General features: G+C 47.8%; 1 protein-coding gene across 1 annotated transcript in view; it reads left to right on the forward strand.

Moving 5' to 3' along the window:
- ADAMTS6 (ADAM metallopeptidase with thrombospondin type 1 motif 6) overlaps positions 1-26,676 on the forward strand; it is a 460,987-nt gene that overhangs the window by 208,532 nt on the left and 225,779 nt on the right. Inside the window, exon 8 of the mRNA XM_075326191.1 lies at positions 20,812-20,855. Within this exon, the coding sequence (XP_075182306.1) occupies positions 20,812-20,855 (44 nt within the window). The remainder of the gene's footprint in view (positions 1-20,811; positions 20,856-26,676) is intronic.

Here is a 26,676-nt window from a genome sequence, read left to right on the forward strand (position 1 = left end):
CTGCACCCCGCAAAGTGCTCAAAACCACATTAAAGAAGTGTATTAACCCTTTAGCTTTACGGGAATTAAAGCAATGTAGAAGGAAAAAAATGAAAATTTTACTTTTTCCAACAAAATGTTGCTTTAGCCCCATATTTTTTATTTTTATAAGGATAACATGAGAAAATGGACCATTCAATTTGTTGTGCAATTTCTTACTACACCGATCCCTCATAAGTGGTAGAAAACTACTGTTTGGGCTCTCAGTAGGGCTCTGAAGAGAAGGAGCGCTATTTGACTTTTCGAGTGTAAAATTGCCAGGAATGGATAGCGGACGCCATGTTGCGTTTTGCAGAACCCCTGATGTGCCTAATCTGTGGAAACCCTCAAAGTGACTCCCATTGTGTAAATTACTCTGCTCAAGGAATTTTTCTAGAGGTGTGGAGACCACCTTAAACCCACAAATTCTTCACATAAATTTATAACGTTGAACCGTGAAAATGGAAAAAAAAATTATAATTTTTCCCACAAAAATGTAGCTTTAGCCCCAATTTTTATATTTTTAGGGAGGCTAAGCAGAGAGAATGGATTATCCAATTTGTACAATTTGTTGTGCAATTTCTCCTGAGTACAACAATCCCTTGTATGTGTGGAGAAACTACTGTTTGGGCACATGGCAGGGCCGGAATAGATTACGAATGAGATGTCACATATGAAAAGCCCCTGACATGCCAAAACAGCTGAAACCCACACAAGTGACCCCCATTGTAGAAACTACATCTATTGCAGAATTCATTTGAGGGAGTAGTGAGCATTTTTATTCCTAAGGTAATTCACTGAATTTTATAACATTGGATTGAGAAAATGTAAAATTATCATATTGCACTGCAGAATTTTCTGGAATGCTTTGCGGGTGCCATGTCACATTGGCAAAGAGCCCCTGAGGTGCCAGAACAACAGAACCACCATAAGTGATAGCATTTTACAAACTAAACCACTCAATGAATTCATCTAGGGGTCCGGTGAGCAAATTACCACCACAGGTCCTTCACAGAATTTATACCATTGGACGGTGAAGAAAAAAATAATTAGATTTTTGCCAGAAAAATTTGGTTTTAGCACCAAAGTTTACATTTTCACATAGGAAAATGGGTAAAATGGCACTAAAATTTGTCACACAATTTCTGTTAAACGTGGCAATATGCCAAGTGTGACTGCATAGTACTGCATAGCCACTTGGTGAGACTCAGGTGGATCCTATAGTTTTCAGACTCTATATGCTGATCCCCTAAGTGCCATTAAAGCACAACCCCCCCCCCCCCCCCTCAAGTGACCCCATTTTGGAAATTGCATCTCTCTGGGAATTTATTTACATATGTAGTGATTATTTTGACTCCATGGGTGTTTTCCACAATCTGGCAGCAATGGATGTTGCTGAGTGAAAATTGGAAATCTGCCATTGTAGTGCCCAGTACATTGTAGTGCCCATATATTGTGCAAAGGTTGTGCTTCTGGAGACACGCAGCTTGTAAATTAAACGGGCTTTCCTCACTACAGTAATGCAAAATTTTACACTAAGTGTGGTTTAAGCACACTGTGTGGCTCAGAAGGAGGGGAACATTTGGATTTAGAAGTGTAGGTTTTGCTGGATTTCTTTTTGGGGGAAGCTAATGCACCTTTCTAGAGCATTTGTGTTTCCAGTAACGTGAAATCTCCCAATATTTCCATGGACAGATGATGGACCTGAGTGGTGATTTTCTTTTTTTGTTTGTGGATTGAGTTGAAGGTTTATTGGGAACATTTTTCATAACATTTTGGATCACATTTTTCCTGCACTCTACACTCAGCATTTACATTACGGTTTTCATGTAAATCTCCGAATGACAGGATTCGGAGGACAACCCCAAGGGTCAATTCACTGTAATGAGGCAGCAGAGTTAGGCTGGTTTCACACTACGTTTATTTAACATCCGTCCATAACGTTTTTTTAGCAGAAGAACGGATCCAGTGCAAATGCGTTTTCACTTCAATGCATTTGCAATGGACTCGCGTTAACATGCGTTCACCTGCGTTAGCGTGCGTTATAGTGAGGATCCAGCGACTTGCAGTTTTTTAACATCTTTCAAAAACGCTACTTGTAGCGTTTTTGAGCTGCGTCCAAATACTGCATGTCACCGGATCCTGACTAAACAGCACGCAAACACAGGTGAACGCTGGCGTGCTGATAGACAGGATCCTGCTTGCTCTACTGAGCATGCCCAGAACCAGTCTCGCGTGATCTGTCTATCTCTCTACTCCCTCCCTCACCCTCTCTCTCTATCTCTGTCTTTCCCCCTTCCTCCCCTCCCTCTCTCTCCCACCTGAGAGCTGCGGACACTCGTAACCAAGGTAAATATCGGGTAACCACTTCTCTTAGTTACCCGATGTTTACGTTGGTTACGTGTGCAGACAGCCCTGCTCCTAGCAGCTGCAGACACTCGTAACCAAGATAAATATCGGGTATCCAAGCCCAATGTTTACCTTGGTTACCAGCGTCTGCAGCTGTCAGAAGCCGGCTCCCAGTCTAGTTCCCCTCACTCCCGATCACATGACTCCAATGCCCGCCCCTAAACATCCAGTGACAGGATCCTGCAAAATAACAGATGCGTTTGCATGCGTTTTTTGCTGTAAAAGCAGGATCCGCTTTTGCAGCAAAAAAACGTTCCTGACGCATGTTAAATAAACGTAGTGTGAAACCAGCCTTAGTCTAGACTCCATCTGGCCTCTGTTCAGCTGTATCCTTTTCAGAAGTGCACAAAACTGTAGCCAACCGCACTTTTATGCACCATTGCAAAGCTGGACACTGCCGGATCATAGGCAGACACTGTCTAAGGTGACTTCCTCTGCCTCATTATAGGGGATCTGTCAGATCAGCAGGCCTGTAACCGTGGGGCAGACAACCTAGGATGTACATATACGTCCTCGGTCGTGAAGGGGTTAAAGGGAATCTGTCACAAGGTATTTGCTACTCCATCTGAGAGCAGCACAGTGTAGGGGGAGAGACCCTAATTTCAGCAATGTATCACTTTCGCATGGTGGCTCAGTGGTTAGCACAGCAGTTTTGCAGCGCTGGGGTCCTGGGTTCAGATCCCACCAAGGACGTCAACAAGGGATTTGTATGTTCTCCGTGTGTTTGCATGGGTTTCCCCCCAAAACAAAACTTTCCTTCCAAAAAAAACTTATTAAAACTACAGCAGATATCCCAGTAAGTAACACATCATTGGAATTGGGGTCTTTTGCTCTACGTTTTGATACTCTCAGATTATATGTCCAAAACCTAATGACAGAATCTCTTTAAATTATGTGTAGTATAAGGAATAATGCAAATCCTCAATAGAAGATGTAACTATACAGTAAAACTCTCCGAGAAGGTAGAAATTGTAAGTTTATAGGGTTGTACAGGATTTGAAAAACATATTACAAAAATAAATAGCAGCTCCACACCTGTCCACAATTTGTGTGATATTAATACAGTTCAGCCCCCTTCAGATTAATAGAGGTATGCTGCAATACCAGACACAGCCATTGGACAGGTGTGGCGCTGTTTGTGAAAGAAATCAGTCATCCTTTCCAGAGATGTTCCATGTTCATTGATTTACATATGTAGAATGAATTGTTGCAGGATTCCGAGCTAAAAAGCTAGAGAAAGAGAAAATGGTCTGAAAATAAAAGGGATCTCAATTATGATTGGTTTCTATGGTAAACACTGATTGGCTATGATTGGAGAGGTCAGATTGACCTGATCTGATTACATGATGTGATTACGTCCTCAACTAGTCTGTAGAATAAAGGACAAGACATTCTGACATCTTGCGTCAGGAACATATGTACCGTAATAGTCAGAATATTTACCATGAGGACCTATATATCATCTTTTATCACTTAGTGTAAATCTTATCCTCTCCATTATTGTTTTTCAGTCATATTTTTCTGTTTTTGTTTTTAATGGAACATTTGGTCTGGATACAACTTCTTTAGGCAGTGTCTCCTGGGAAAAGCTATGCAAGTGAGCTCTTCTCCAGCTGGAAGTAGGTGGCTCTCTGGTTCCACCGGTTGGAGATGGCTTCCTACTCTTTAATGAGCTTTGTAACAGCCAATCCAGAGTCTTCTCCACAAATAATATGCACCATCTTCTGCTGTTTTAAGCCAGCTTTACACCTTACAATTAGGTATGCGATCTCGTATGCGATGTGACACGCCCAGGTCGCATATGCGATTGAATGAGATTGCACGTAGGTCGTTCATTTGCTGTCACACGTGCGTTAGTAGTCTATGTTAAATTGATCAATTTTGTGTGCGATCCTTTAGATCATGTGTTCTGTGATGTATGCATCGGGCACCCTTTTTTTTTTATTTATTGACTTGACAAGCGTGTGTAATGTGTAGGGATGCGTTTTTACTATGTCATCTGCCATTCAGCTCTGCTACATGGCCGCTGACAGCAGACACAGACAGCCATGTAGCAGCGGTGAATGGCAGATGACAGCAGACACAGACAGAGCCGCACTGTCAGAATGAACTCGGGTGAACTTCACCCGACTTCATTGTCATGCTGCGGCTCTGTCTGTGTCGCGTCCTGATTAGCGGTCACCAGTGAAGGACTCACCGGTGACCGCTAAACTCCTGAGTAAGTGAATTGAGCAGCCCTCTCTCATACTCACCGATCCCCGGCGCTGCACGGCGTTCACACTGCTCCGGCGGCTTTTACTGTTTTGAAAAAGCCGGCCGCCCATTAACCAATCTCGTATTCCCTGCTTACCCCGCCCACCGGCGCCTATGATTGGTTACAGTGAGACACGCCCCCCCACGCTGAGTGACAGGTGTCACACTGCACCCAATCACAGCAGCCGGTGGGCGTGTCTATACTGTGTAGTGAAATAAATAATTAAATAATGAATAAAAACGGCGTGCGGTCCCCCCAATTTTAAAACCAGCCAGATAAAGCCATACGGCTGAAGGCTGGTATTCTCAGGATGGGGAGCTCCACGTTATGGGGAGCCCCCCAGTCTAACAATATCAGCCAACAGCCGCCCAGAATTGCCGCATACATTATATGCGACAGTTCTGGGACAGTACCCGGCTCTTCCCGATTTGCCCTGGTGCGTTGGCAAATCGGGGTAATAAGGAGTTATTGGCAGCCCATAGCTGCCAATAAGTCCTAGATTAATCATGTCAGGCGTCTATGAGACACCTTCCATGATTAATCTGTAAATTACAGTAAATAAACACACACACCCGAAAAAAATCATTTATTAGGAATAAAAAACACAAACATATACCCTGGTTCACCACTTTAATCAGCCCCAAAAAGCCCTCCATGTCCGGCGTACTCCAGGATGCTCCAGCGTCGCTTCCAGCGCTGCTGCATGGAGGTGACCGGAGCTGCAGAAGACACAGCCGCTCCGGTCACCTCAACGCAGGTAATGAAGACAGCCGGCGATCAGCTGATCTGTCACTGAGGTTACCCGCTGTCACTGGATCCAGCGGTGGATGCAGCGGTGGCCGCGGGTAACCTCAGTGACGGCTCAGCTGATCGCGCTACTCACCTCCGCTCCGGTCAGCTCCAGTCAGCAACTGAGGTGAGTAGCGTGATCAGCTGATCTGTCACTGAGGTTACCCGCGGCCACCGCTGCATCCACCGCTGGATCCAGTGACAGCGGGTAACCTCAGTGACAGATCAGCTGATCGCACGGCTGTCTTCATTACCTGCGTGGAGGTGACCGGAGCGGCGGTGTCTTCTGCAGCTCCGGTCACCTCCATGCAGCAGCGCTGGAAGCGACGCTGGAGCATCCTGGAGTACGCCGGACATGGAGGGCTTTTTGGGGCTGATTAAAGTGGTGAACCAGGGTATATGTTTGTGTTTTTTATTCCTAATAAATGATTTTTTCCGGGTGTGTGTGTGTTTATTTACTGTAATTTACAGATTAATAATGGAAGGTGTCTCATAGACGCCTGACATGATTAATCTAGGACTTATTGGCAGCTATGGGCTGCCAATAACTCCTTATTACCCCGATTTGCCAACGCACCAGGGCAAATCGGGAAGAGCCGGGTACTGTCCCAGAACTGTCACATATAATGTATGCGGCAATTCTGGGCGGCTGTTGGCTGATATTGTTAGGCTGGGGGGCTCCCCATAACGTGGAGCTCCCCATCCTGAGAATACCAGCCTTCAGCCGTATGGCTTTATCTGTCTGGTTTTAAAATTGGGGGGGACCGCACGCCGTTTTTTTTAATTATTTATTTATTTATTTCACTACACAGTATAGACACGCCCACCGGCTGCTGTGATTGGGTGCAGTGTGACACCTGTCACTCAGCGTGGGGGGCGTGTCTCACTGTAACCAATCATAGGCGCCGGTGGGCGGGGTAAGCAGGGAATACAAGATTGTTTAATGGGCGGCCGGCTTTTTCAAAACAGTAAAAGCCGCCGGAGCAGTGTGAATGCCGTGCAGAGCCGCGCCGGGGATCGGGGATCGGTGAGTATATGAGAGAGGGGGTAAGAGGGATTGACTGACATGGACAGAGAGAGAGGGACAGAGATAGTGACGGACTGACAGAGATTAGTGCATGACAGACATTGTGAGGCGCTTCAGAACGCAGCTTTTCAGCTCCGCTCTGAAACAGACCTTTTTTAAGCTGCGGTGCAGAGCGCACACCTGCGCACATAGCATCAGACACCGAAATCGTATGAGGGATGTCACACATTACAATTGACTAGCTTCGTACTACCAAACGTCCAATGTATGAGGAATAAACGACGTGTATGCGATCACCGTATTTTCGTTCAATATCGATCGCATGTAGGTTTCACACGCAAACACGTCACGAACGATGCCGGATGTGCGTCACTTACAACTTGACCCCGACGACGGATTGAAAGATTTATTGAAGTGTGTAAAGCAGGCTTTAGGCTGCTTTCACACATCAGTTTTTTGGCATCAGGCACGATCCGGCGAAAAAACTGATGGTACGGATCCAGCGAAAAAACGGATCAGTTGCACCAGTTTTTTCCATCAGTTCCTTCAGTTTTTTGACAGATCCGGTGTGATTCTAAGCATGCTCAGTTCAAAAACTGCTCCGGTGGCCGGATCCGTTTTTGCCGCATTACGCATAGGCTTCCATTATAAAACACGCTGTACGGCGCGATCCGTTTTTTTTGCTGGACACAAAAACGTTCACTTCAACGTTTCATCCAGCTGCCGGATCCGGCAAAAAAACGAATGAAACGCAAGGCCATCCGGCACAATGCGGCGCTAATGAAAGTCTATGGGGGAAAAACGGATCCGGCGGCAGCAGACACCACATCCGTTTTTTTAAATTTTTGCGGGATTGTGCCTGATGGCAAAAAACTGATTTGTGAAAGCAGCCTTCGAGGCAAAAAACTGATTTGTGAAAGCAGCCTTCGAGTTCTTCCCCTCATTTTGTAGGTTACTTTGTGTAGGGTTCGATAAGAGGCATTGGAGGTCTAGGAGCTTCTGTTTTTTCCCCTTTGAAACCACTAGCTGTGGAACAGCCTGCTAATCCTTTGCCAAATGCCTCCCACCAAACCAACAAGTTTTCTGGGGTGGGGAGAAGGGGATGCATGGATCCTGAAATGTTTCTGCACAGATGGGTGTCCAAGATCTGGAAAAAAATGAGAATATAATAATAAAACCCTCTGATAAGGGTGGGAACCTTGTGATTTTGAGCCATGATAAGTATCTTGAGATGTGCCATCGTGTATTGAAAGATAGACATACCTATGAAGTACTCACCTCCAATCCTCTGGAAGATTATAAGACATCCCTACTTACGATACTTGAGGAAGCAAGGATTAGTGGCCTGTTGAGTAACAATGAATTTGAGTTCTTGAAACCCGTTTGCCCAGTCATGCCAACCTTTTATACCTTGCCCAAGGTTCATAAGGGACTAGAGTTGTTGAAGGGCCGTCCCATTGTATCGGGTGTGGATTCATTTACGCAAAACAGTGGCATCTACATTGATGAGGTCTTGCGTCCCTTTGTCACCTCGCTTCCATCATACACACGTGACACAGCCGACCTGTTAGGGAAGCTGGATGGTATCATGGTGGGAGAGGACGTCCTTCTGGCTTCAATTGATGTGGAGGCTTTATATAGCAGCATACCTCACACTCTGGGATTAAAAGCAATTGAATATTATCTTAATACAAGAACTAGGGAACACCGGGATCACAATCGATTCCTGTTGGAGTTACTGGATTTCTTATTACATCATAACCTCTTTATTTAATTCGACGGTAAGTACTTCCACCAGCTCAGGGGGACAGCTATGGGGAGCCCTTGTGCTCCCTCGTATGCTAACCTCTTCCTGGGCTGGTGGGAAGAAACCGTCGTCTTTATGGATGGGGACCACTGGTGGCAGCCACAGATTTTGTTGTGGTCAAGATATATAGATGACGTTTTTGTCTTATGGTCAGGGTCCAGTACGTCATTTGTGAGGTTTGTAGAGTTGCTCAACATTAATGAATTAAATCTTCGTTTTACCTTTGAGGCAGATACAAAAGAACTGCCCTTTTTGGATGTGGTCATCAAAAAAGAGCCAGACGGAGTCCTCTCCACCAGCACTTATCGTAAACCCACTTCAACTAATAATCTATTGAGGTGGGATAGTCATCACCCTTTCCCATTAAGGAATGGCATTCCTAAAGGTCAATACCTTCGGCTGAGACGAAATTGCTCAACTATGGAGACGTATCAGTCTCAGGCGAGGGATATGACCAGACGTTTTGTAGATAGAGGCTACCCCCGTAAAGTATTACATCAGGCTAGGGACCATGCTGAAAAGCAGGATAGGACGGTACTTTTACATGGGTGTGGTAGAAAAATGAAAGAGGAGGAAGATATCACTAGATTGATTGGCACATTTGATTGCCAGAGCGAGCGGGTTCGCAGAGTGCTTTTTAAACATTGGGATATTCTCACTCTGGACCCTGATGTAAAGCACATGATCTCACAGAGACCGAGCATCACATACAGGAAAGGGAGGTCGCTTAGGGACAGATTGGTCCATAGTTGTTACACCAGACCAAAATCCCCCGGTACGTGGTTAGATAGAGGCATTTGTGGTTTTTACAGATGTGGAGACTGTTCATATTGTAACTCCATGAGACCTGCGAAGTCCGCCAGAAGCTCAAAAAATGGGAGAGAATTCTTCCTAAGATCTTTTGCTAACTGCAAAACGATGGGACTGATATATGTGGCCACGTGTTCTTGTCCCATGGATTATGTGGGCAAAACAAAGAGGGGGTTACGAAGGAGGGTTGGAGAGCACCTTGGCGATATACGGAACTGTGAGGCAAATCCCGGGATATGAAGATGAATTATGACTCCAGTCATAGTCCCTCATCACTCCCTGGCAGTGCCCCCTCCCTTCTTGTTCTCAGTGTTCCACTTACACCTCCATGGCCATGTCCTGTGATATGGAAATTAGGTGGCTTGGGGACAATGGACACAGGATGACTCCCTGCCGTGACCCTGTAGTGGGGGCTGCTAGCTAATTAGCAAGGCTATGGAACTAGCCAGACAGAACGACTCCAGTAAAAAATGGTTCATATCTCGCAAGCCATATTTCCGATAAATATGGCAACCATAAAAATGGTGTCTCCGCATGCGGACGATGCCGGCACACCCTTTTTATGGGAGCAGGACATTGGGAAATGCCCCAGGCGTGATATCAGCCAATGGGGAACTGGCAGACAGGTCATGAGTCCCCTCGTTCTGTAGCTAAATTCATAACTGTCACAATGAGAGCATTGGCGTCCGCCTACGACGCTCCCAGGCAAAGTTATGGCCATATTCCATGTTGTGGATTTTGTCCATAACTCCAGCCAGGGGTGGAGCAGTGCTCCCTCTGAGGTCACGAAGGTAGGAGGGGACCTGGATTTGCCCAGGTTGATAACCCTACTTCGGCCATTTTCCAGTGTTCTTTTCGCTGGGGGTCACGTGTAGGAAACATCTGTGGGAAGGATCCTAGAAACCTGGGTACAGCGCCCCCCTGTGGCCAGACGCAACAAGGTAACTGCTGGAACTGTGTATGCCTGTTTGTAACCCATGCTTTGATTGTAACTGTACTCTGACATATGTATATTCTGTAGATTCCCTATTGTATATATTGTAGTTTCTAGTGTGCTTTAGGCTGATTAAATTATATAATTAATCTTGGGCTGTTCTGTTATCTCGATCTTGAATCCCACGTCTGTGTGTTCGGCTAATAGTTACCGTGAAGCGGTTGGTGGCAGCGAATTGTGCCAAGGATTATTGTGGGGAGGCCAGTGAGATTCGGGGAGATTTTATATATTCCGCCCGCGGAGGTCGGGGGAATATATACCTTACTCTCACCGGGGACCCTTCAATAATCGGCATAAGTAGTATAGCGGCCTCCTTGCTTATTGTCGGGCAATTCCATAATTGGCCTGACTATAAGAGGGGCGCTAGAGAGCGCGTCACGTGCTCTGTCTGTCGGTCGGGAGGTATAAAGGAGGGGTGACCCCCACTTGTTACCCCCCGATTGTGACGTACTGGTAGCCAGCGCGGGGGATTTCTGAGTGACCCCCCCCGGTGGTTTGTGACATATTGGTGGCAAGCGGTGGGATCGAGATAATAGTGTGTGTGAGTGTGAGACCCATACTCCCAGACACTAAAGACTGCCTGCAGCAGCTGTGGCTGCTGGGGTCTTCAGACTAGCTCAACACTAGAGTGTCAGAGTGCAGATACTGTAAGGTGTGTGGAGGCATCAGGTGTCAGTTCTGTGTCAGTGACCAAAAGTCTGCAAGAATGGCTGATGGCACCAGGAGCAGAGCTATGCAACTGGCCAATGCTAAGGCAGGAGCCGAAGAGAGGGAGGACGGTGCTGTGGACAGCAATGAGGAGGTTGCCCACGAGTCCTCCAGGAGCTCGACGCCAGAAAACCGTTCTGCCGAGGACATTGCACAACCTGGCAATTATGGACAAGATGAGGAGCAGCTCACCCAAGGTTCCTCAACGAGCCAGATGCCAGCCCTCCGCTCTGAAAGGGACAGTGAATCGCCTAGCTCTGCAGCGTGCCGCAGATCACCACGTGCCATTCCACCGAGCCTGGGAGGCTCGGATAGCCTTCTTCAAATGGCTATGGCCCTTCTCCAGGCTGGAGACCAGAAGGGCTACAAGGAACTCCTGGCAGAGCGCAGGGCAGAGCGGCAGGCAGCGCGTGACGCTGAGGCTGCGGAGCGGCACGCAGAGCGTGAGGCTGCGGAGCGAGAGCGGCAGGCAGCGCGTGAAGAGCGAGAGCGAGAGCGACAGGCAGACCGTGACTACCAGCTGCAGCTAGCTCAGCTCCGGCCCTCATCAGCCACACGTGACCTTCAAGACACCAAACTTCCAAAGGTCCGTGTTGAGGACTTCCCAGTGCTGGAGAAGGATGGAGACTTGGACTCTTTCTTGACTGCTTTTGAACGGACTTGCTTGCAGCACCATCTGGACAAGGACCAGTGGGCCAAATACCTGACCCCCCGTTTAAGGGGTAAGGCCCTGGATATCCTTGGGGACTTGCCTGCTGAGGCAGATCAGGGCTACGACACCATCAAGCGGGCCCTGATCCAACAGTACAACCTCACTCCAGAGTCCTACCGCAAGAAGTTCCGGAGCCTACAGAAGGGACCAAAGGACTCCTGGGCTGACCACCGGCGGGCACTTGCCCGAGCTGCCGACCACTGGACCCAAGGCCTGCAGCTTTCCACCGGACCGGAGATCCTGGACTTGTTCATCACGGAGCAACTCTTGTGGAACTGCCCTGAGGATCTCCGCCAGTTCATCCGAGACCAGAAGCCAAAAGGGTCCACGGCTACAGCTGCCCTTGCCGATGACTACACCAACAACCGGGCCCCTGAGGCCAGGAGAGCGGCCACCAGCAGCACCTGGAGAGGGGGTAAGATGAATTCTGCGACTGCCCCACCTGCCCCTAGACTGCAGGGGGTGTCCCCCTCAACTCCCCTCTCCAGGCCCGTGGCAGAGCCAAGACGGTGCCACCAGTGCAACCTACCTGGACACTTCAAGGCCATGTGCCCTCAGCGTCCCAAGGCCCCGGCTCCGTCCCCGTCCCAAGGGCCGCCCAAGGTGTATTGTGTGGGTGGGGGTGGTGGTAGGTCCCTGGACAGCTTCCAACCTGTCACCGTCGGCCGGTCTGTGACCATAGGACTGCGAGACAGCGCCTCGGAGGTGACTCTGGTGCGGCCTGAGATGGTGTCCCCCCAAGACTTGATCCCTGGAAAAACCCTCGCTGTCTCCGGGATTGGAGGCATTGACCCGGCGCTGCCTGTTGCTGACATTTATGTGGACTGGGGCGCAGGGCGAGGGGTGAGGGAGGTGGGGGTAACTGATCGGATCCCTGCAAACGTGCTACTTGGGACAGATTTGGGGCAGATAACCTCCCAGTTTGGGCCCCAACCAAGGGCTGAACCTTCAGCCAGTACGGACATGACTCCTGACAATGTTAATGTGTTATCTATGAATGATGTGAGAGAGGGGGGAGTGAACTCTGATATTTCTGCTTGCATAGACACCATAGACACACACTCAGCTGCAGCTGTGACAGGAGGGGAGGGGGTCAGAGAAAGGTGTGACCATGCCTCTACAAGTAATCAGCCTGTGAGCTGGGATCTGCTGCCCTCTGCAGGGATAAGCAGAGAGCAGGGTGCTGCAGGGGGAGGACCAGTGTGTGGGGTGGGGGCTACCACAGCAAATGTGGGGTCCCCAGAGATTTCACAGCGGGGTTCTGTTGCTGCAGGAGGGGAACAGGCAGGTGAGATTGGGGCCGGTCCAGGAGCGGAAGTGCTCCCAGGTAAGATCTCGGTGCATGGTTCCCCCACAACCGGGGTGTCAGGAAGCCAGGTAGGTCTGCCTGAACCGGCGACTTGGTCAGGAACGGAGGAGGAGCAGGCACGACCCACGGTCGCAGCGGCTGTGGCCGCTGTCACCCGCAGTGGGAGTGCTGGAAGCCAAGGGGCCTCCCGGAGGTCCGATAGCTCTTCCCCTTCTGACCAAGTGGCAGCCGAGTCAGGTGGAGGCCAGGACACAGGTCCCGGGGTACTGACTGAAGATGTGACAGTCTCGTCGATTCTGGCCACATCTAGTCAGGGGTTTCAGGCAGCGTTAGAAGCTGACGACAGCCTGAAAGCTCTTAAGGAGCAGGCGGCACAGCCTCCCTCGGACTCGGACCCGGAGCGAGTGGTCTGGGACCAAGGATGGCTGTACCGGGCCACGGTCCAGCAGGGTTCACCGGAGGCGTGGCCCAGGGACCGACAGTTGGTGGTACCCTATCCGTTCCGGACGGAGTTGTTGCGGATCGCACATGAGATTCCGATGGCCGGACACCTAGGGATCGCTAAGACCAAGGCCAGGTTAAACCAGCATTTCTACTGGCCAAAAATGGGGGCCGATGTGGCTGCCTACTGCCGTTCGTGTGAAACCTGTCAGAGAGTGGGGAAGGCGGGGCCACGCCCCAAAGCCCCACTGGTATCTCTGCCAATCATCGATGAGCCTTTCAGGAGGGTGGCTGTGGATCTGGTCGGCCCGCTGGCCATCCCCAGCAGCTCCGGGAAACGCTTCATACTGACGGTAGTGGACTATGCCACCCGGTACCCAGAAGCAGTGGCCTTGTCGTCCATTCGGGCTGACAAGGTGGCCACCGCATTGCTGGAGATTTTCTCCCGAGTGGGTTTTCCCCAGGAAATGCTCACTGACCGGGGGACCCAATTCATGTCCCAGCTGATGGAGGCCCTCTGTAAGCAAGTCCAGGTGCGACATCTGGTGGCCAGCCCGTACCATCCACAGACTAATGGCCTGTGCGAGCGGTTCAATGGCACCTTAAAGCAGATGCTTAAGATGTTGGTCGACTCCCATGGGCGTGACTGGGAGCGGTATCTCCCACACCTGTTATTTGCTTACCGGGAGGTTCCACAGGCCTCAACAGGATTCTCACCGTTTGAGCTCCTGTACGGGCGACGTGTGCGGGGCCCCCTGGCTCTGGTGAAAGAGGCTTGGGAAGGGGATTTGGCCACCCCTGGAGTGTCGGTTATCGAGTATGTCATGCGCTTCCGGGACAAAATGCAGGCCTTGACGCAACTGGTACACGACAATATGGCTCAAGCCCAGGCCGATCAGAAGCGTTGGTACGACCAGAACGCTTGTGAGAGGACCTACCAAGTGGGTCAAAAGGTGTGGGTACTGGTCCCCGTACCACAGGACAAGCTTCAGGCAGCCTGGGAAGGCCCATACCTCGTGTACCAGCAGCTCAACCCTGTAACGTACCTGGTCACCCTGGACCCTGCCCGTGGAAGGCGGAAGCCCTTCCATGTGAACATGATGAAGGCACATCATGAGCGGGAGGCATGTGCGCTCCCCGTGTGCAACCTGCCCGAGGAGGGAGAAGCGGAAACCCTCTTGGATATGCTAGCCCAGGTTAGGGCAGGCGGATCCATTGAGGATGTGGAGGTTGGCCACCAGCTCTTGGAAGACCAACGGTCCCAGCTGTGGGCCACCCTCCTCCCCTTCCGGGGGTTGTTTACCAACCAGCCCGGAAGGACTGACTTGGCTGTCCATCACGTGGACACTGGGGATCATCCCCCGATCCGGCGTTCAGCATATCGGGTCTCCCTGGAGGTGCAGCAACACATGCGCCAGGAGATTGACGAGATGCTGAAGCTGGGGGTGATCCAGGCATCCAACAGCGCTTGGGCCTCGCCTGTAGTCCTCGTCCCTAAGAAGGACCGAACCACTCGGTTCTGCGTGGACTACAGGGGGCTCAATGCGGTCACGGTCGCCGATGCGTACCCAATGCCACGCATCGATGACCTGCTCGATCAGTTGGCCGGGGCTCAGTACCTGACCATCATGGATCTGAGCCGGGGATATTGGCAGATCCCCCTGACTCGCAAGGCCAGGGAACGCTCTGCCTTTATTACCCCATTTGGACTGTACGAGTCCACGGTGATGCCATTCGGGATGAGGAATGCCCCTGCCACTTTCCAGCGGATGGTCAACACCCTGCTCAAGGGACTTGAAGGGTACGCGGCCGCGTACCTGGATGACATTGCCGTCTTCAGTCCCACCTGGGAGGACCACCTAGAGCATCTAGCACAGGTGCTCAGGCGGATCCACCGGGCAGGTTTGACCATCAAGCCGGGAAAGTGTCAGCTGGCCATGAGCGAGGTCCAGTACCTCGGTCACCGGGTAGGTGGGAGAACACTGAAGCCCGAGCCTGAGAAAGTGGAGGCCATCGCATCCTGGCCCACCCCCAGGACCAAGAAGCAGGTGATGTCCTTCTTGGGGACCGCTGGGTACTATAGGAGGTTTGTTCCATGCTATAGTAGCCTGGCAAAGCCCCTGACGGACCTCACCAAGAAGAAGCTGCCCTCTGCAGTCGATTGGACAATGGACTGCGAGACAGCCTTCCGGGCCCTAAAGGACGCCCTGTCCAGCCCGCCCGTGCTACAGGCAGCCGACTTCACGCGGCCGTTTGTAGTACAGACCGACGCCAGTGACTTCGGCCTCGGTGCGGTGCTCAGCCAGGTGGACTCTGCGAGCCAAGAGCACCCAGTCTTGTACCTGAGCAGGAAGCTGTTACCAAGGGAAGTGGCCTATTCCACGATGGAGAAGGAGTGCCTGGCCATAGTGTGGGCCCTGCAGCGTCTGCAACCCTATCTATACGGGCGCCACTTCATCGTGGAGACGGACCACAATCCCCTCAGCTGGTTGCACACCGTCTCTGGGACGAATGGGCGATTGTTGCGATGGAGCCTTGCGCTCCAGCAATACAACTTCACCATTCGCCACAAAAGGGGCCGTGACCACGGTAACGCAGACGGGCTGTCCCGACAAGGAGAGGTCGCGGACGGGCGCACGGGGGAACACCGGAGTGTGCTGCCCCCTAGCGCCCTCAAAAGGGGGGAGGTGTGAGGCAAATCCCGGGATATGAAGATGAATTATGACTCCAGTCATAGTCCCTCATCACTCCCTGGCAGTGCCCCCTCCCTTCTTGTTCTCAGTGTTCCACTTACACCTCCATGGCCATGTCCTGTGATATGGAAATTAGGTGGCTTGGGGACAATGGACACAGGATGACTCCCTGCCGTGACCCTGTAGTGGGGGCTGCTAGCTAATTAGCAAGGCTATGGAACTAGCCAGACAGAACGACTCCAGTAAAAAATGGTTCATATCTCGCAAGCCATATTTCCGATAAATATGGCAACCATAAAAATGGTGTCTCCGCATGCGGACGATGCCGGCACACCCTTTTTATGGGAGCAGGACATTGGGAAATGCCCCAGGCGTGATATCAGCCAATGGGGAACTGGCAGACAGGTCATGAGTCCCCTCGTTCTGTAGCTAAATTCATAACTGTCACAATGAGAGCATTGGCGTCCGCCTACGACGCTCCCAGGCAAAGTTATGGCCATATTCCATGTTGTGGATTTTGTCCATAACTCCAGCCAGGGGTGGAGCAGTGCTCCCTCTGAGGTCACGAAGGTAGGAGGGGACCTGGATTTGCCCAGGTTGATAACCCTACTTCGGCCATTTTCCAGTGTTCTTTTCGCTGGGGGTCACGTGTAGGAAACATCTGTGGGAAGGATCCTAGAAACCTGGGTACAGCGCCCCCCTGTGGCCAGACGCAACAAGGTAACTGCTGGAACTGTGTATGCCTGTTTGTAACCCATGCTTTGATTGTAACTGTACTCTGACATATGTATATTCTGTAGATTCCCTATTGTATATATTGTAGTTTCTAGTGTGCTTTAGGCTGATTAAATTATATAATTAATCTTGGGCTGTTCTGTTATCTCGATCTTGAATCCCACGTCTGTGTGTTCGGCTAATAGTTACCGTGAAGCGGTTGGTGGCAGCGAATTGTGCCAAGGATTATTGTGGGGAGGCCAGTGAGATTCGGGGAGATTTTATATATTCCGCCCGCGGAGGTCGGGGGAATATATACCTTACTCTCACCGGGGACCCTTCAATAATCGGCATAAGTAGTATAGCGGCCTCCTTGCTTATTGTCGGGCAATTCCATAATTGGCCTGACTATAAGAGGGGCGCTAGAGAGCGCGTCACGTGCTCTGTCTGTCGGTCGGGAGGTATAAAGGAGGGGTGACCCCCACTTGTTACCCCCCGATTGTGACGTACTGGTAGCCAGCGCGGGGGATTTCTGAGTGACCCCCCCCGGTGGTTTGTGACAGGAACAAACGGGACACCCCCCTGGGGAGGCACATGAACTCTCGGCATGGGGGTAATATCCATGAAGTGAAATTTCAGGTATTGGAGGTGGTGAAGAGCAATCCCAGAGGTGGTGATCATGATAAGACTCTGTTGAGAAAGGAGTGCGAATGGATCTTTAGAATGGAGTCTGTACAGCCTGGAGGTTTGAATGAGCAGATTTCAAAGGCCTGCTTTCTCTGATTCCTGGGGTTGATTCTAGGGGTTCCTGGAGTTGGCTGGCCTGAATCCCGTTATAGGGAGGTATTTTTTACGTAACACACATGTTTATATGTGAAAGAGATCTAGATTGATGCTGGAGTGGGTACTCTACCCATCTGCCCTTTTACCCCCCCCCCTTCTGTTTTCGGCATGTTCCTCAATCCCCTCTGCCTGCCCCTTTCCCTAGAGATCCCTTTTTGTCCCATGGTGCTCTCTTGGTGTAAAATTGGGGGTGTGATGTTATATCACACATTCACCAATGTGATACCTGGGTTGCTATAAGTATAACATAAATGTTTGTACAGGATGTCCCCAGGTTGAAATAGGATCATATATTAACTTATACACTAGGAGTAAAGGATGCTCGCTAGATTAGGGGGTAATATATCGTTCCCCCACTTCCCCATCGATAAGTTATAACTAGCGTCCCACCGTGGGAGTGGTCGAGGGATGACGTCTAATATGGGGCGGGCCTGTTCATGTTGTTCCTCGCCCACGTTTTCGGCCGCATGTACCCGTGTGACGTCACTTCCGGTCACCGGTCGTTGACGTCACTTCCGTTTCCGCCTGGCGTTCCGAGTGTGGAACGCAAGCGGCGTCACACTATGGAACGCATCGGGGGGCGTTCCCGGAAGCATCTAGCTATCGAATATGATTTTAAAATAGAAGGTATGTGAACGGGACAAAACATGTGGTCATCGGTGCGGTAATCATGCGCCCTTATAGGGACCTCTATTGTATACATTGTTGAAGGGATTTTGACACCTGACAAGGGTTCTTATTTTAATATTACATCATGAGGGCCTGACTTGTCATGGTGGGGGGGCGTGCCTGGGCGGGGGGAGAGGGGATGGGCTGATTGGCTGAGGATGGGGGCGGCCCACTACCGGCAAGGTTTATAAGGAGAACTAAGTACATCGGTTCTCCCCCCTTATCCTGACATCATGCTGTCCTGAAACCGGCTGGCAAGCCTTGTATCAAGCCTCCTGATGATCCGTGTCCGGAGAAACGCGTAGAGGCAGAACCGGGGCAATTTCTGGGACCTACACATGAACCCTTCTCACACGATAAGTGTTTCATTTTTTGACTAACCTCAATGAATATATATTTTTGGCTGTTCTTAGGCAGCTGCATTTGGTATGCGCTGATATATTTTGTTCAGGAGCAAACTGGCCGTCTGTAATAGTCAGCATTGGAGGCCAGGGTGTGGTCTTAAATTTGTACACCTTATTACACTAAGCGCCTTTATGCTCATTATTGTGCATACCAAGGGGTAATTTTGGCCATTTAATGCATGCACCTGCTACTGGCATTGTTTCTTGGGGTCATATAGGACTATACATTTAATGTATTTGATATCTGTGGTCTGTATTATTACCCCGGGTTCACCAATGACATTGGAGGTGGTCTGAACCTGGTGTTCATGTGTAGTTGTCCCAATCTTTCTGTCCACTGAAGAATGAGTGTACCCTGTATATGACCCTTGACTTCATCTGCTTTTCACCACCTATTTGAGGGTTTTCGTAGGGATATCACAGGGTCAGCCACCGTAGAGTGGGGGCGCCATTTTCGTAGCTATCAGGGTGCCGACCCCCGCGGTAGGTAGTGGACAGGAGGGAGGGTCATTGTAAAGGGTAAGCATCTTACCTTCTTCCCTCTTTTTCTTTATAATTTATTTGCTCAAAGGTTGTGGATTTTAATAAGCATCAATAAAATTTAAAAATTTTAAAAGGGTTATATGATTAGTTATAAATGAGATCTCCTCTGAGACGTCTTTTTTCTAAGCTAAACAAATCCAACTTTTTCAACCTCTCATCATATGGGAGGCCTTCCATTCCTTGTAATAATCTAGATTCCCGCCTTTGAACTGACTCTGACGTCTTAATATCCTTTTTCAAAAAGGGGAGCCCAAAACTGGATCCCATATTCTAGATGTGGCCTTACAAGTGATTTATAGAGGGGTAACAATACGTTGGGATCACGGGATCTAATCTCTCTTTTTACACACCCTAAAATCTTGTTTGCTTTAGCAGCTGCTGCCTGATATTGAGTGCTGCTGCTCAGCTTATTTGTAATAAGAATACCCAAGTCCTTCTAGTGTTCTGTAGTCCCGAGTTAACTTCCATTTATTGGATACGCAGCTATAGGATTATTCCGTCCTAGGTGCATTACTTTACATTTTTTAACTTTAAATCTTATTTGCCAAGTATCTGCCCATTCGGACATCTTATCAAGATAGTTTTGTAATATTGTACTAGCAAGGTCCATTTTTAATATCTTACATAGTTTGGTGTTATCAGCAAAGACTGAAGGGTGATTTACACGCTGCGACATCGCTAACGATATATCGTCGGGGTCACGGTGGTTGTGACGCACATTTGGCGCCGTTAGCGACATCGCAGCGTGTTACAGCTAGGAGCGACAATCAACGATTGGAAAAACGGCAAAAATCATTGATCGTTGCCACGTCGCTCCTTTTCCAAATGTCGTTGCTGTTGCATGCCGCTGGTTGTTCGTCGTTCTTGCGGCACCACACATCGCTGTGTGTGACACTGCAGGAATGACGACGTTCTCCTTACCTGCGTCCATCGGCAATGAGGAAGGAAGAAGGTGGGCGGCATGTTCCGGCTGCTCATCTCCGCCCCTCCTCTGCTATTGGGCGGCCGCTTAGTGACGTCGTTGTAACGCCGAACGCACCTCCCCCTTGAAGGAGGGATTGTTCGGCGGTCACAGCGACGTAGCTGACCAGGTATGTGCGTGTAACGCTGCCGTAGCGATAATGATCGCTACGGGAGTGATCACCAAATGTCGCACGCACGACGGGGGCGGGTGCTATCGCGCACGACATCGCTAACAATCGCTAGCGATGTCGTAGCGTGTAAAGCGCCCTTGACACTTTACTATCAATCTCATCCACAAGGTCATTAATAAAGAGATTAAAAAGGATTGGTCTTAGCACAGATCCCTGTCTAAAACAAACATCTAAAACAAAAATCTACCTTTATTAGGTGCCATCTCCCATCTGCTTACTTGCAGAGAAAGCTCCGAGGCTCTTATTTATTTATTTATTGAGTATACATTCATAAGACAAATGGGATAACCCTTCTTTTGACACCACTGCATGAAGTTAGGTTTTTGATTAGGAAGGAGATAAGTGTGAGACCCCAGAGACCTACCAGATCTGAAGGTGGGCGATCGAGTAGGATTCGGCTAAAAACAGATGTTTTTGTTTCACTCGAACATTTCTACAAATGCCAGATGATCACTATAACCTTGTACATCCTGCTATATTGTAACTGTCCTTTTCTGCTTTGTGTATTGACAGGTATGACATCTGCACTTACAAAAACAAGCCTTGTGGCACTCTGGGTATGTATTCTACATTTACATTCTTTTTCCATTTGGAACATGTTTTTGTTTGGAGATGGAGTCCATTCTGCTCACCCTATCCATCCTTTTCACTTCAAAAAGTCAAGTCTAAATAGAATTTTACTGTTGTGTTCCGTTTTTTCGAAAATGAGTGCTGGTAAAGTTCCTGGGAGATTCATTGTAAAGTTGATTTTAATCAGTAGATCTTGGAATAATAATAATTTCTCCAATTGGAAGTGTATAATAATAATGTTTCTGTGCTGAGATAATCTTATATATGTGGCCCTGCTGTGTACTGTGTAATGGCCGTGTCTGACCATTCATACCACATCTCCTGGGCAGGGGAGGAGGCAGAAGACAGTATACATACATAACAGCATGGGATCACAAATAATTTTGTGGCATAAAACATTTGTTAACAATAGGCAGGGATATGGTCTGATCATACCACATCTTCTGGGCAGGGGAGGACACAGAAGAGAATATACAGACATTACAGCATGGGATAACAGTTGATTCTTTTTGTGAGGTAAAATATTTTTTTCCTCCCTATTTTTAAAAACATTTTTTTCTTCCCTATTTTTAAAAAATGTTTTACCTTAAACAAAGAATTATTTGTGATCCTGTGCTGTTATGTCTGTATACTGTATACATGGCGGCTCAGTGGTTAGCACTGCAGTCTTGCAGCGCTGGGGTCCTGGATTCAAATCCCACCAAGGACACCATCTGCAAAGTGTTTGTATGTTCTCCCCGGGTTTGTGTGGGGTTCCTCTGGGTACTCCGGTTTCCTCCCATACTCCAAAAACATGCTAGATTATAGGGAACCTAGATTGTGATCCCCAATGGGGACAGTGTTGCCATTGTATGTAAAGCGTTGTTGAGTTAGTAGCGCTATATAAATGAATAAATATTATTATTATTATACTCTTTTGCATCCTCTGTGGTATGATCAGACTATGTCCCTGTACGGTCAGACACAGCCATTACACAGTACTTAGCAGGAGCACATAGATAAGATTATCTCAGCACAGGAACATTTATATTAATCACATCCAATTGTGGAAATTATTATTATTCCAAGATCTATTGATTAAAATTAACTTTGAAATGAACTTTGTTCTTGAGACAACCCTTTCAAGTTGCACCTCGCATCCCTCCTGCCATTTATCAACTTCATGTTATTTAATAAATGCTTTCATTTACCAGTTTAATATGTCAGAGCCGGGTTTTCACTATCTTTGCTCTCAGTAATATCTCCAAGTTGATGATGACGTATTCTTGAATACTCATTAGTGGAACCTAGGAAACCTAAAGTAGATGAAAACTGAAACATTCTACTCGCAATAGATTTTCTTATCCTTTGTGACAGTAAAGGGCAAAACATAGGAGCTAGACTGCCAATGTCACGTACTTCTGATGTCCCTTTTTTTTTATTTATGTCTATAAAGATGTGAACCCAATATATCAGGCCAGTAGAAAGGTTGAATCAGATGCTACAATTTACTTGCACTAGATTTTCTTATCTTCTGTGATGGGCCTGGATGAACCAACTCCAGGAACCAGGTTGAATATATTTTATGTCTGGTGCCCACATTTTTTGGGGGGGAATTCATGTGAATAAAAACTATTAAGCTACTCAGTGTTATGCCATTAAAAAGGTTGAAACTGTGTCTAATGAAGTAGGGAAAAGGCACAGATTGTACCAGTAGAGTCCCAAATGACCCTCTAGGGGACCTTGGTCCTGAATATTGTGCGGAGTACCAAAGGTCAATCAAAAGAACAAAAAACACTTGGAGCTGACTTTGAAGCCACAATGGTGAATTTCTAGCCAATTGAAAATGACCTTATTGAATATATGTTCTATCAATAATACAATGGATATTTACACATGTACTGTATAGATGGGGGTTGGATCCCCAGAGTTACCATATTTTCTCTGCTCGGATCAAATAACCCCAGTCTTACACAGAGTCCCATAGTCTACAATATTTTGTCCATCACTATTCTGTAATCATGCAATGAGAAGTGCCTTAAGGTGCAATCAGTATACCGTCAAGTTGAATTTATTGTTTTATACCACAAAATAATGATTCCTTCAAAGCCTATGGCCCCTATTAATCATTGCCTTTGTGCCTGTTTTTTGTCCAGTTCTGTGTTTTGTGCCTTTTGATCTTGTTTGCACTTCATTCATTATTCTATTTGTGTCTTTTTTAAGTCTATTTTATATGTGCTCGTCTGTTTTTTTTTTTTGTTTTGTTTTTCATCAATTGCCACTTTTTTTTTTTTTTTAAAAGTTCAAAATTTTTTACACGCTGCGACATTGCTAACGATATATCGTCGGGGTCACACTGTTAGTGACGCACATCCGGCGCCGTTAGCGACATCGCAGCGTGTGACACCAAGGAGCGACGATCAACGATCGCAAAAGCGTCAAAAATCATTGATCGTTGACATGTCACTCCTTTTCATAATATCGTTGGTGGTGCATGCCGCTGGTTGTTCATCGTTCCTGCGGCATCACACATCGCTATGTGTGACACCGCAGGAATGACGAACATCTCCTTACCTGCCTCCACCGGCTATGAGGAAGGAAGGAAGTGGGCAACATGTTCTGGCCGCTCATCTCCGCCCCCTTCTGCTATTGGACGGCCGCTTAGTGACGTCGCTATGACGCCGAACGCACCTCCCCCTTGAAGGAGGGATTGTTCGGCGGTCACAGCGACGTTGCTGAAAAGGTATGTGCGTGTGACGCTGCCGTAGCGATATTGTTCGCTATGGCAACGATCAACAAATGTCGCACGAACGACGGAGGGCGGGTGCTATCGCTAGCGATGTCGCAGCATGTAAAGCGGCCTTAAGAGCAACTTGAAAACACTTAGCAAAATATTACTATGTAGATAGCAATTAGATGCTGGATATTTGAAGGACCAATTGTAATACAAGTGCAAGCTTTCATATTCTGCAGGGCCAGCATGTTAATGAAGGCAAAGTTTATCTTATTACTATGGTATTGATTAAACTGGACTATTCATTCCATTTTTTATAGTATACCACAATCAGGTTAGCATGAGAAGAGCTTTTCTTCAACCGAGTGTTAACTCACTTGGCCGGGCGTTGCAGAAACCTGACTTTCCAGTCTTAAAACACCAGGAATATCTTTCGTTCATCTGTCAACTTGTAACAAATCACAGGTTCCTTTAACAGGAAATGTAACACATGCCAATCAGATCACTCACTGACCTCTTAAGGGCTTATTCTGCCTTTAGAACAATCATGGCATTGGGTATATTCTGTAGTGGGCCATTCAGTTAATCTGTGAGGAAGGAGTTCACTTCTCCTTTGGGCATGCTCTCTTCCAAGTGTGTATTTTTCCAAGACGCAGGACGAACACTAAATGGTAATGTACTGTATGTTCTTTTCATTTTTTTTTTACTTCTGTACAGTATTCCATTTATTGTGTAAATCGGCAGGTAAATCAAGAAAACATGAATGGGTCAGCTGAGACATGTTTTATATATGTTCGTGTTCCAGTGAAATATTTAGAATTTACTTGCTGAGTAAATGGCCAAATCTCTTATTCTTTCCCTGATTTGCATATAGTTAACTAATTAGTCTTCATCTTAACAGACTCTCTCCTCTTCAGTCTATTCTTAAAGGGGTTGTCCACTACTACTAGGACAACCCCTTCTGATTCCACATTATTAACCACAGGTAAAATATCAAAGCCTACACTCAGCACGGTTCCAGTGGTGTGCCGAGGCTCACGTAATGTTGTGACATCACGCGAATTTACATCCAATCAGTGCCGGCTTCTGTCTCCCCTTCTTCTGACAAACAAGTTAATGAACAGGAAGTGAGTACTGCGATTGCTGCTCACTTCCTGTTGATCTCTCCTTTGTCTGAAGGCGGGATCAAATTCAGTGCTGATTGGACGTGGGGCTCGCATGATGTCGCAACATCACGTGAGCCCTGACACCACTGGAACCGCTCTGCCGTGTAGGTGAGTATAGGCTTTTTTTTATTTTACCTGGGGGAAATGTGGAATGAGAAGGGGTTGTCTTAGTAGTGGACAACCCCTGTAACGCTGCAGTCAGGCTCATATTTCTGTCCAGCAGGTAAACCAATGCCACTACCCTGTGCAAGTCCTTGCACTGGTTACCCATCTACTATAGAATACAATATAAACTTATCACATTTGGCAGTAATGCTCTCCATTGTGTTGCTTTACCTTATATCTCCTCCCTCGTATGTGTGTACATCCTTACCCAGGCTCTTTGCTCTGCGAGTGACCATGGACTAATATCTTCTTATACATTTTTTTTGTTGTGTTGCACCCATTCTTTGGCATGCACAACCCAGACTACTTAAAGGGTGCTCTAAAATTTATCTTACATTTCTCCATTTATTGTAGACTCCCTTCTACATTATTCCTTCCTTTATTTGGGCAAACACAGACACTGGATCATGCAGCTTTATATGTACTTTTCTGCATTTTATGGCTTGACCATTGTGTAAAACAAGTTACTTTACCTCTATATAGTACTTTTACCCTTAGGTTTTCAAAGACTGCAATAAACTCTTGTTAACATTACCATAATTTCATAATTTTATTCCAAAAGTTGAAACTTGTGTCAACCTTTTTTTTTTTTATTTTAATAATCTGTATTTAGTATTTATAGCCTCAGTTTATTACTGGATACAATGCAGTTACTCAATTTTAGTACCATCAATATTACTTTTAGGAAGACTATTTTAGATGGTAGAAAAATATCTATATACTGTATATATTGCTCCAACAATAATCTCAATAATGAAAAGGAAAAGATTTTTACTGCAGTGTAGAAAATCTTTTTGCTTATTTTAGATATTGTATCTACATTTTTGGTCTTGAAGAGAAAACTTTACAATCTGGTACAGGTGTAGATGTTGGAGAGGCCTATTAGTAGATTGACAGGAGACAAATAGTCCTGATCTACTTTTTTTTTGCTTATGGAATATTCCTTTCAATAGCATCCACTGCCTAACTTTGGGTTGAGTATGAAAAAAATATATTTTTTCGAAGGCACCATTCACACTGATACCAAGGCTTCTGCTTGCACCATTCACACTGATACCAAGGCTTCTGCTCGCATCATTCACACTGATACCAAGGCTTCTGCTCGCACTATTCACACTGACATCAAGGCTTCTGCTCGCACTATTCACACTGATACCAAGGCTTATGGTCATGTCACACACAATGACAGCGACGACGACGTCGCTGCTAAGTCACCATTTTCTGTGACGTAGCAGCGACGTCATCGTCGCTGTCGTTGTGTGTGACATCCAGCAACAACCTGGCCCCTGCTGTGAGGTCGCCGGTTGTTGCTGAATGTCCTGGACCATTTTTTGGCCGTTGCTCTCCCGCTGTGAAGCACACATCGCTGTGTGTGACAGCGAGAGAGCGACAAACTGAATGTGCAGGGAGCAGGCTTCTGCGGACGCTGGTAACCAAGGTAAATATTGGGTAACCAAGCAAAGGCTGCTTGGTTACCCGATATTTACCTTCGTTACTAGCGTCCGCCGCTCTCAGGCTGCCAGTGCCGGCTCCCTGCACACGTAGCCAGAGTACACATCAGGTAAATAAGCAAAGCGGTTTGCTTATTAACCCGATGTGTACTCTGGCTAGGAGTGCAGGGAGCCAGCGCTAAGCGGTGTGCGCTGGTAACCAAGGTAAATATCGGGTAACCAGCGAAGCATTTTGCTTGGTTACCCGATATTTACCTTAGTTACCAAGCGCAGCATCGCTTCCACGCATCGCTGGGGGCTGGTCACTGGTCGC

This window comes from Anomaloglossus baeobatrachus, chromosome 1 (genome assembly GCF_048569485.1).
Source record: "Anomaloglossus baeobatrachus isolate aAnoBae1 chromosome 1, aAnoBae1.hap1, whole genome shotgun sequence".
In the NCBI taxonomy this organism is placed as follows: Eukaryota; Metazoa; Chordata; class Amphibia; order Anura; family Aromobatidae; genus Anomaloglossus; species Anomaloglossus baeobatrachus.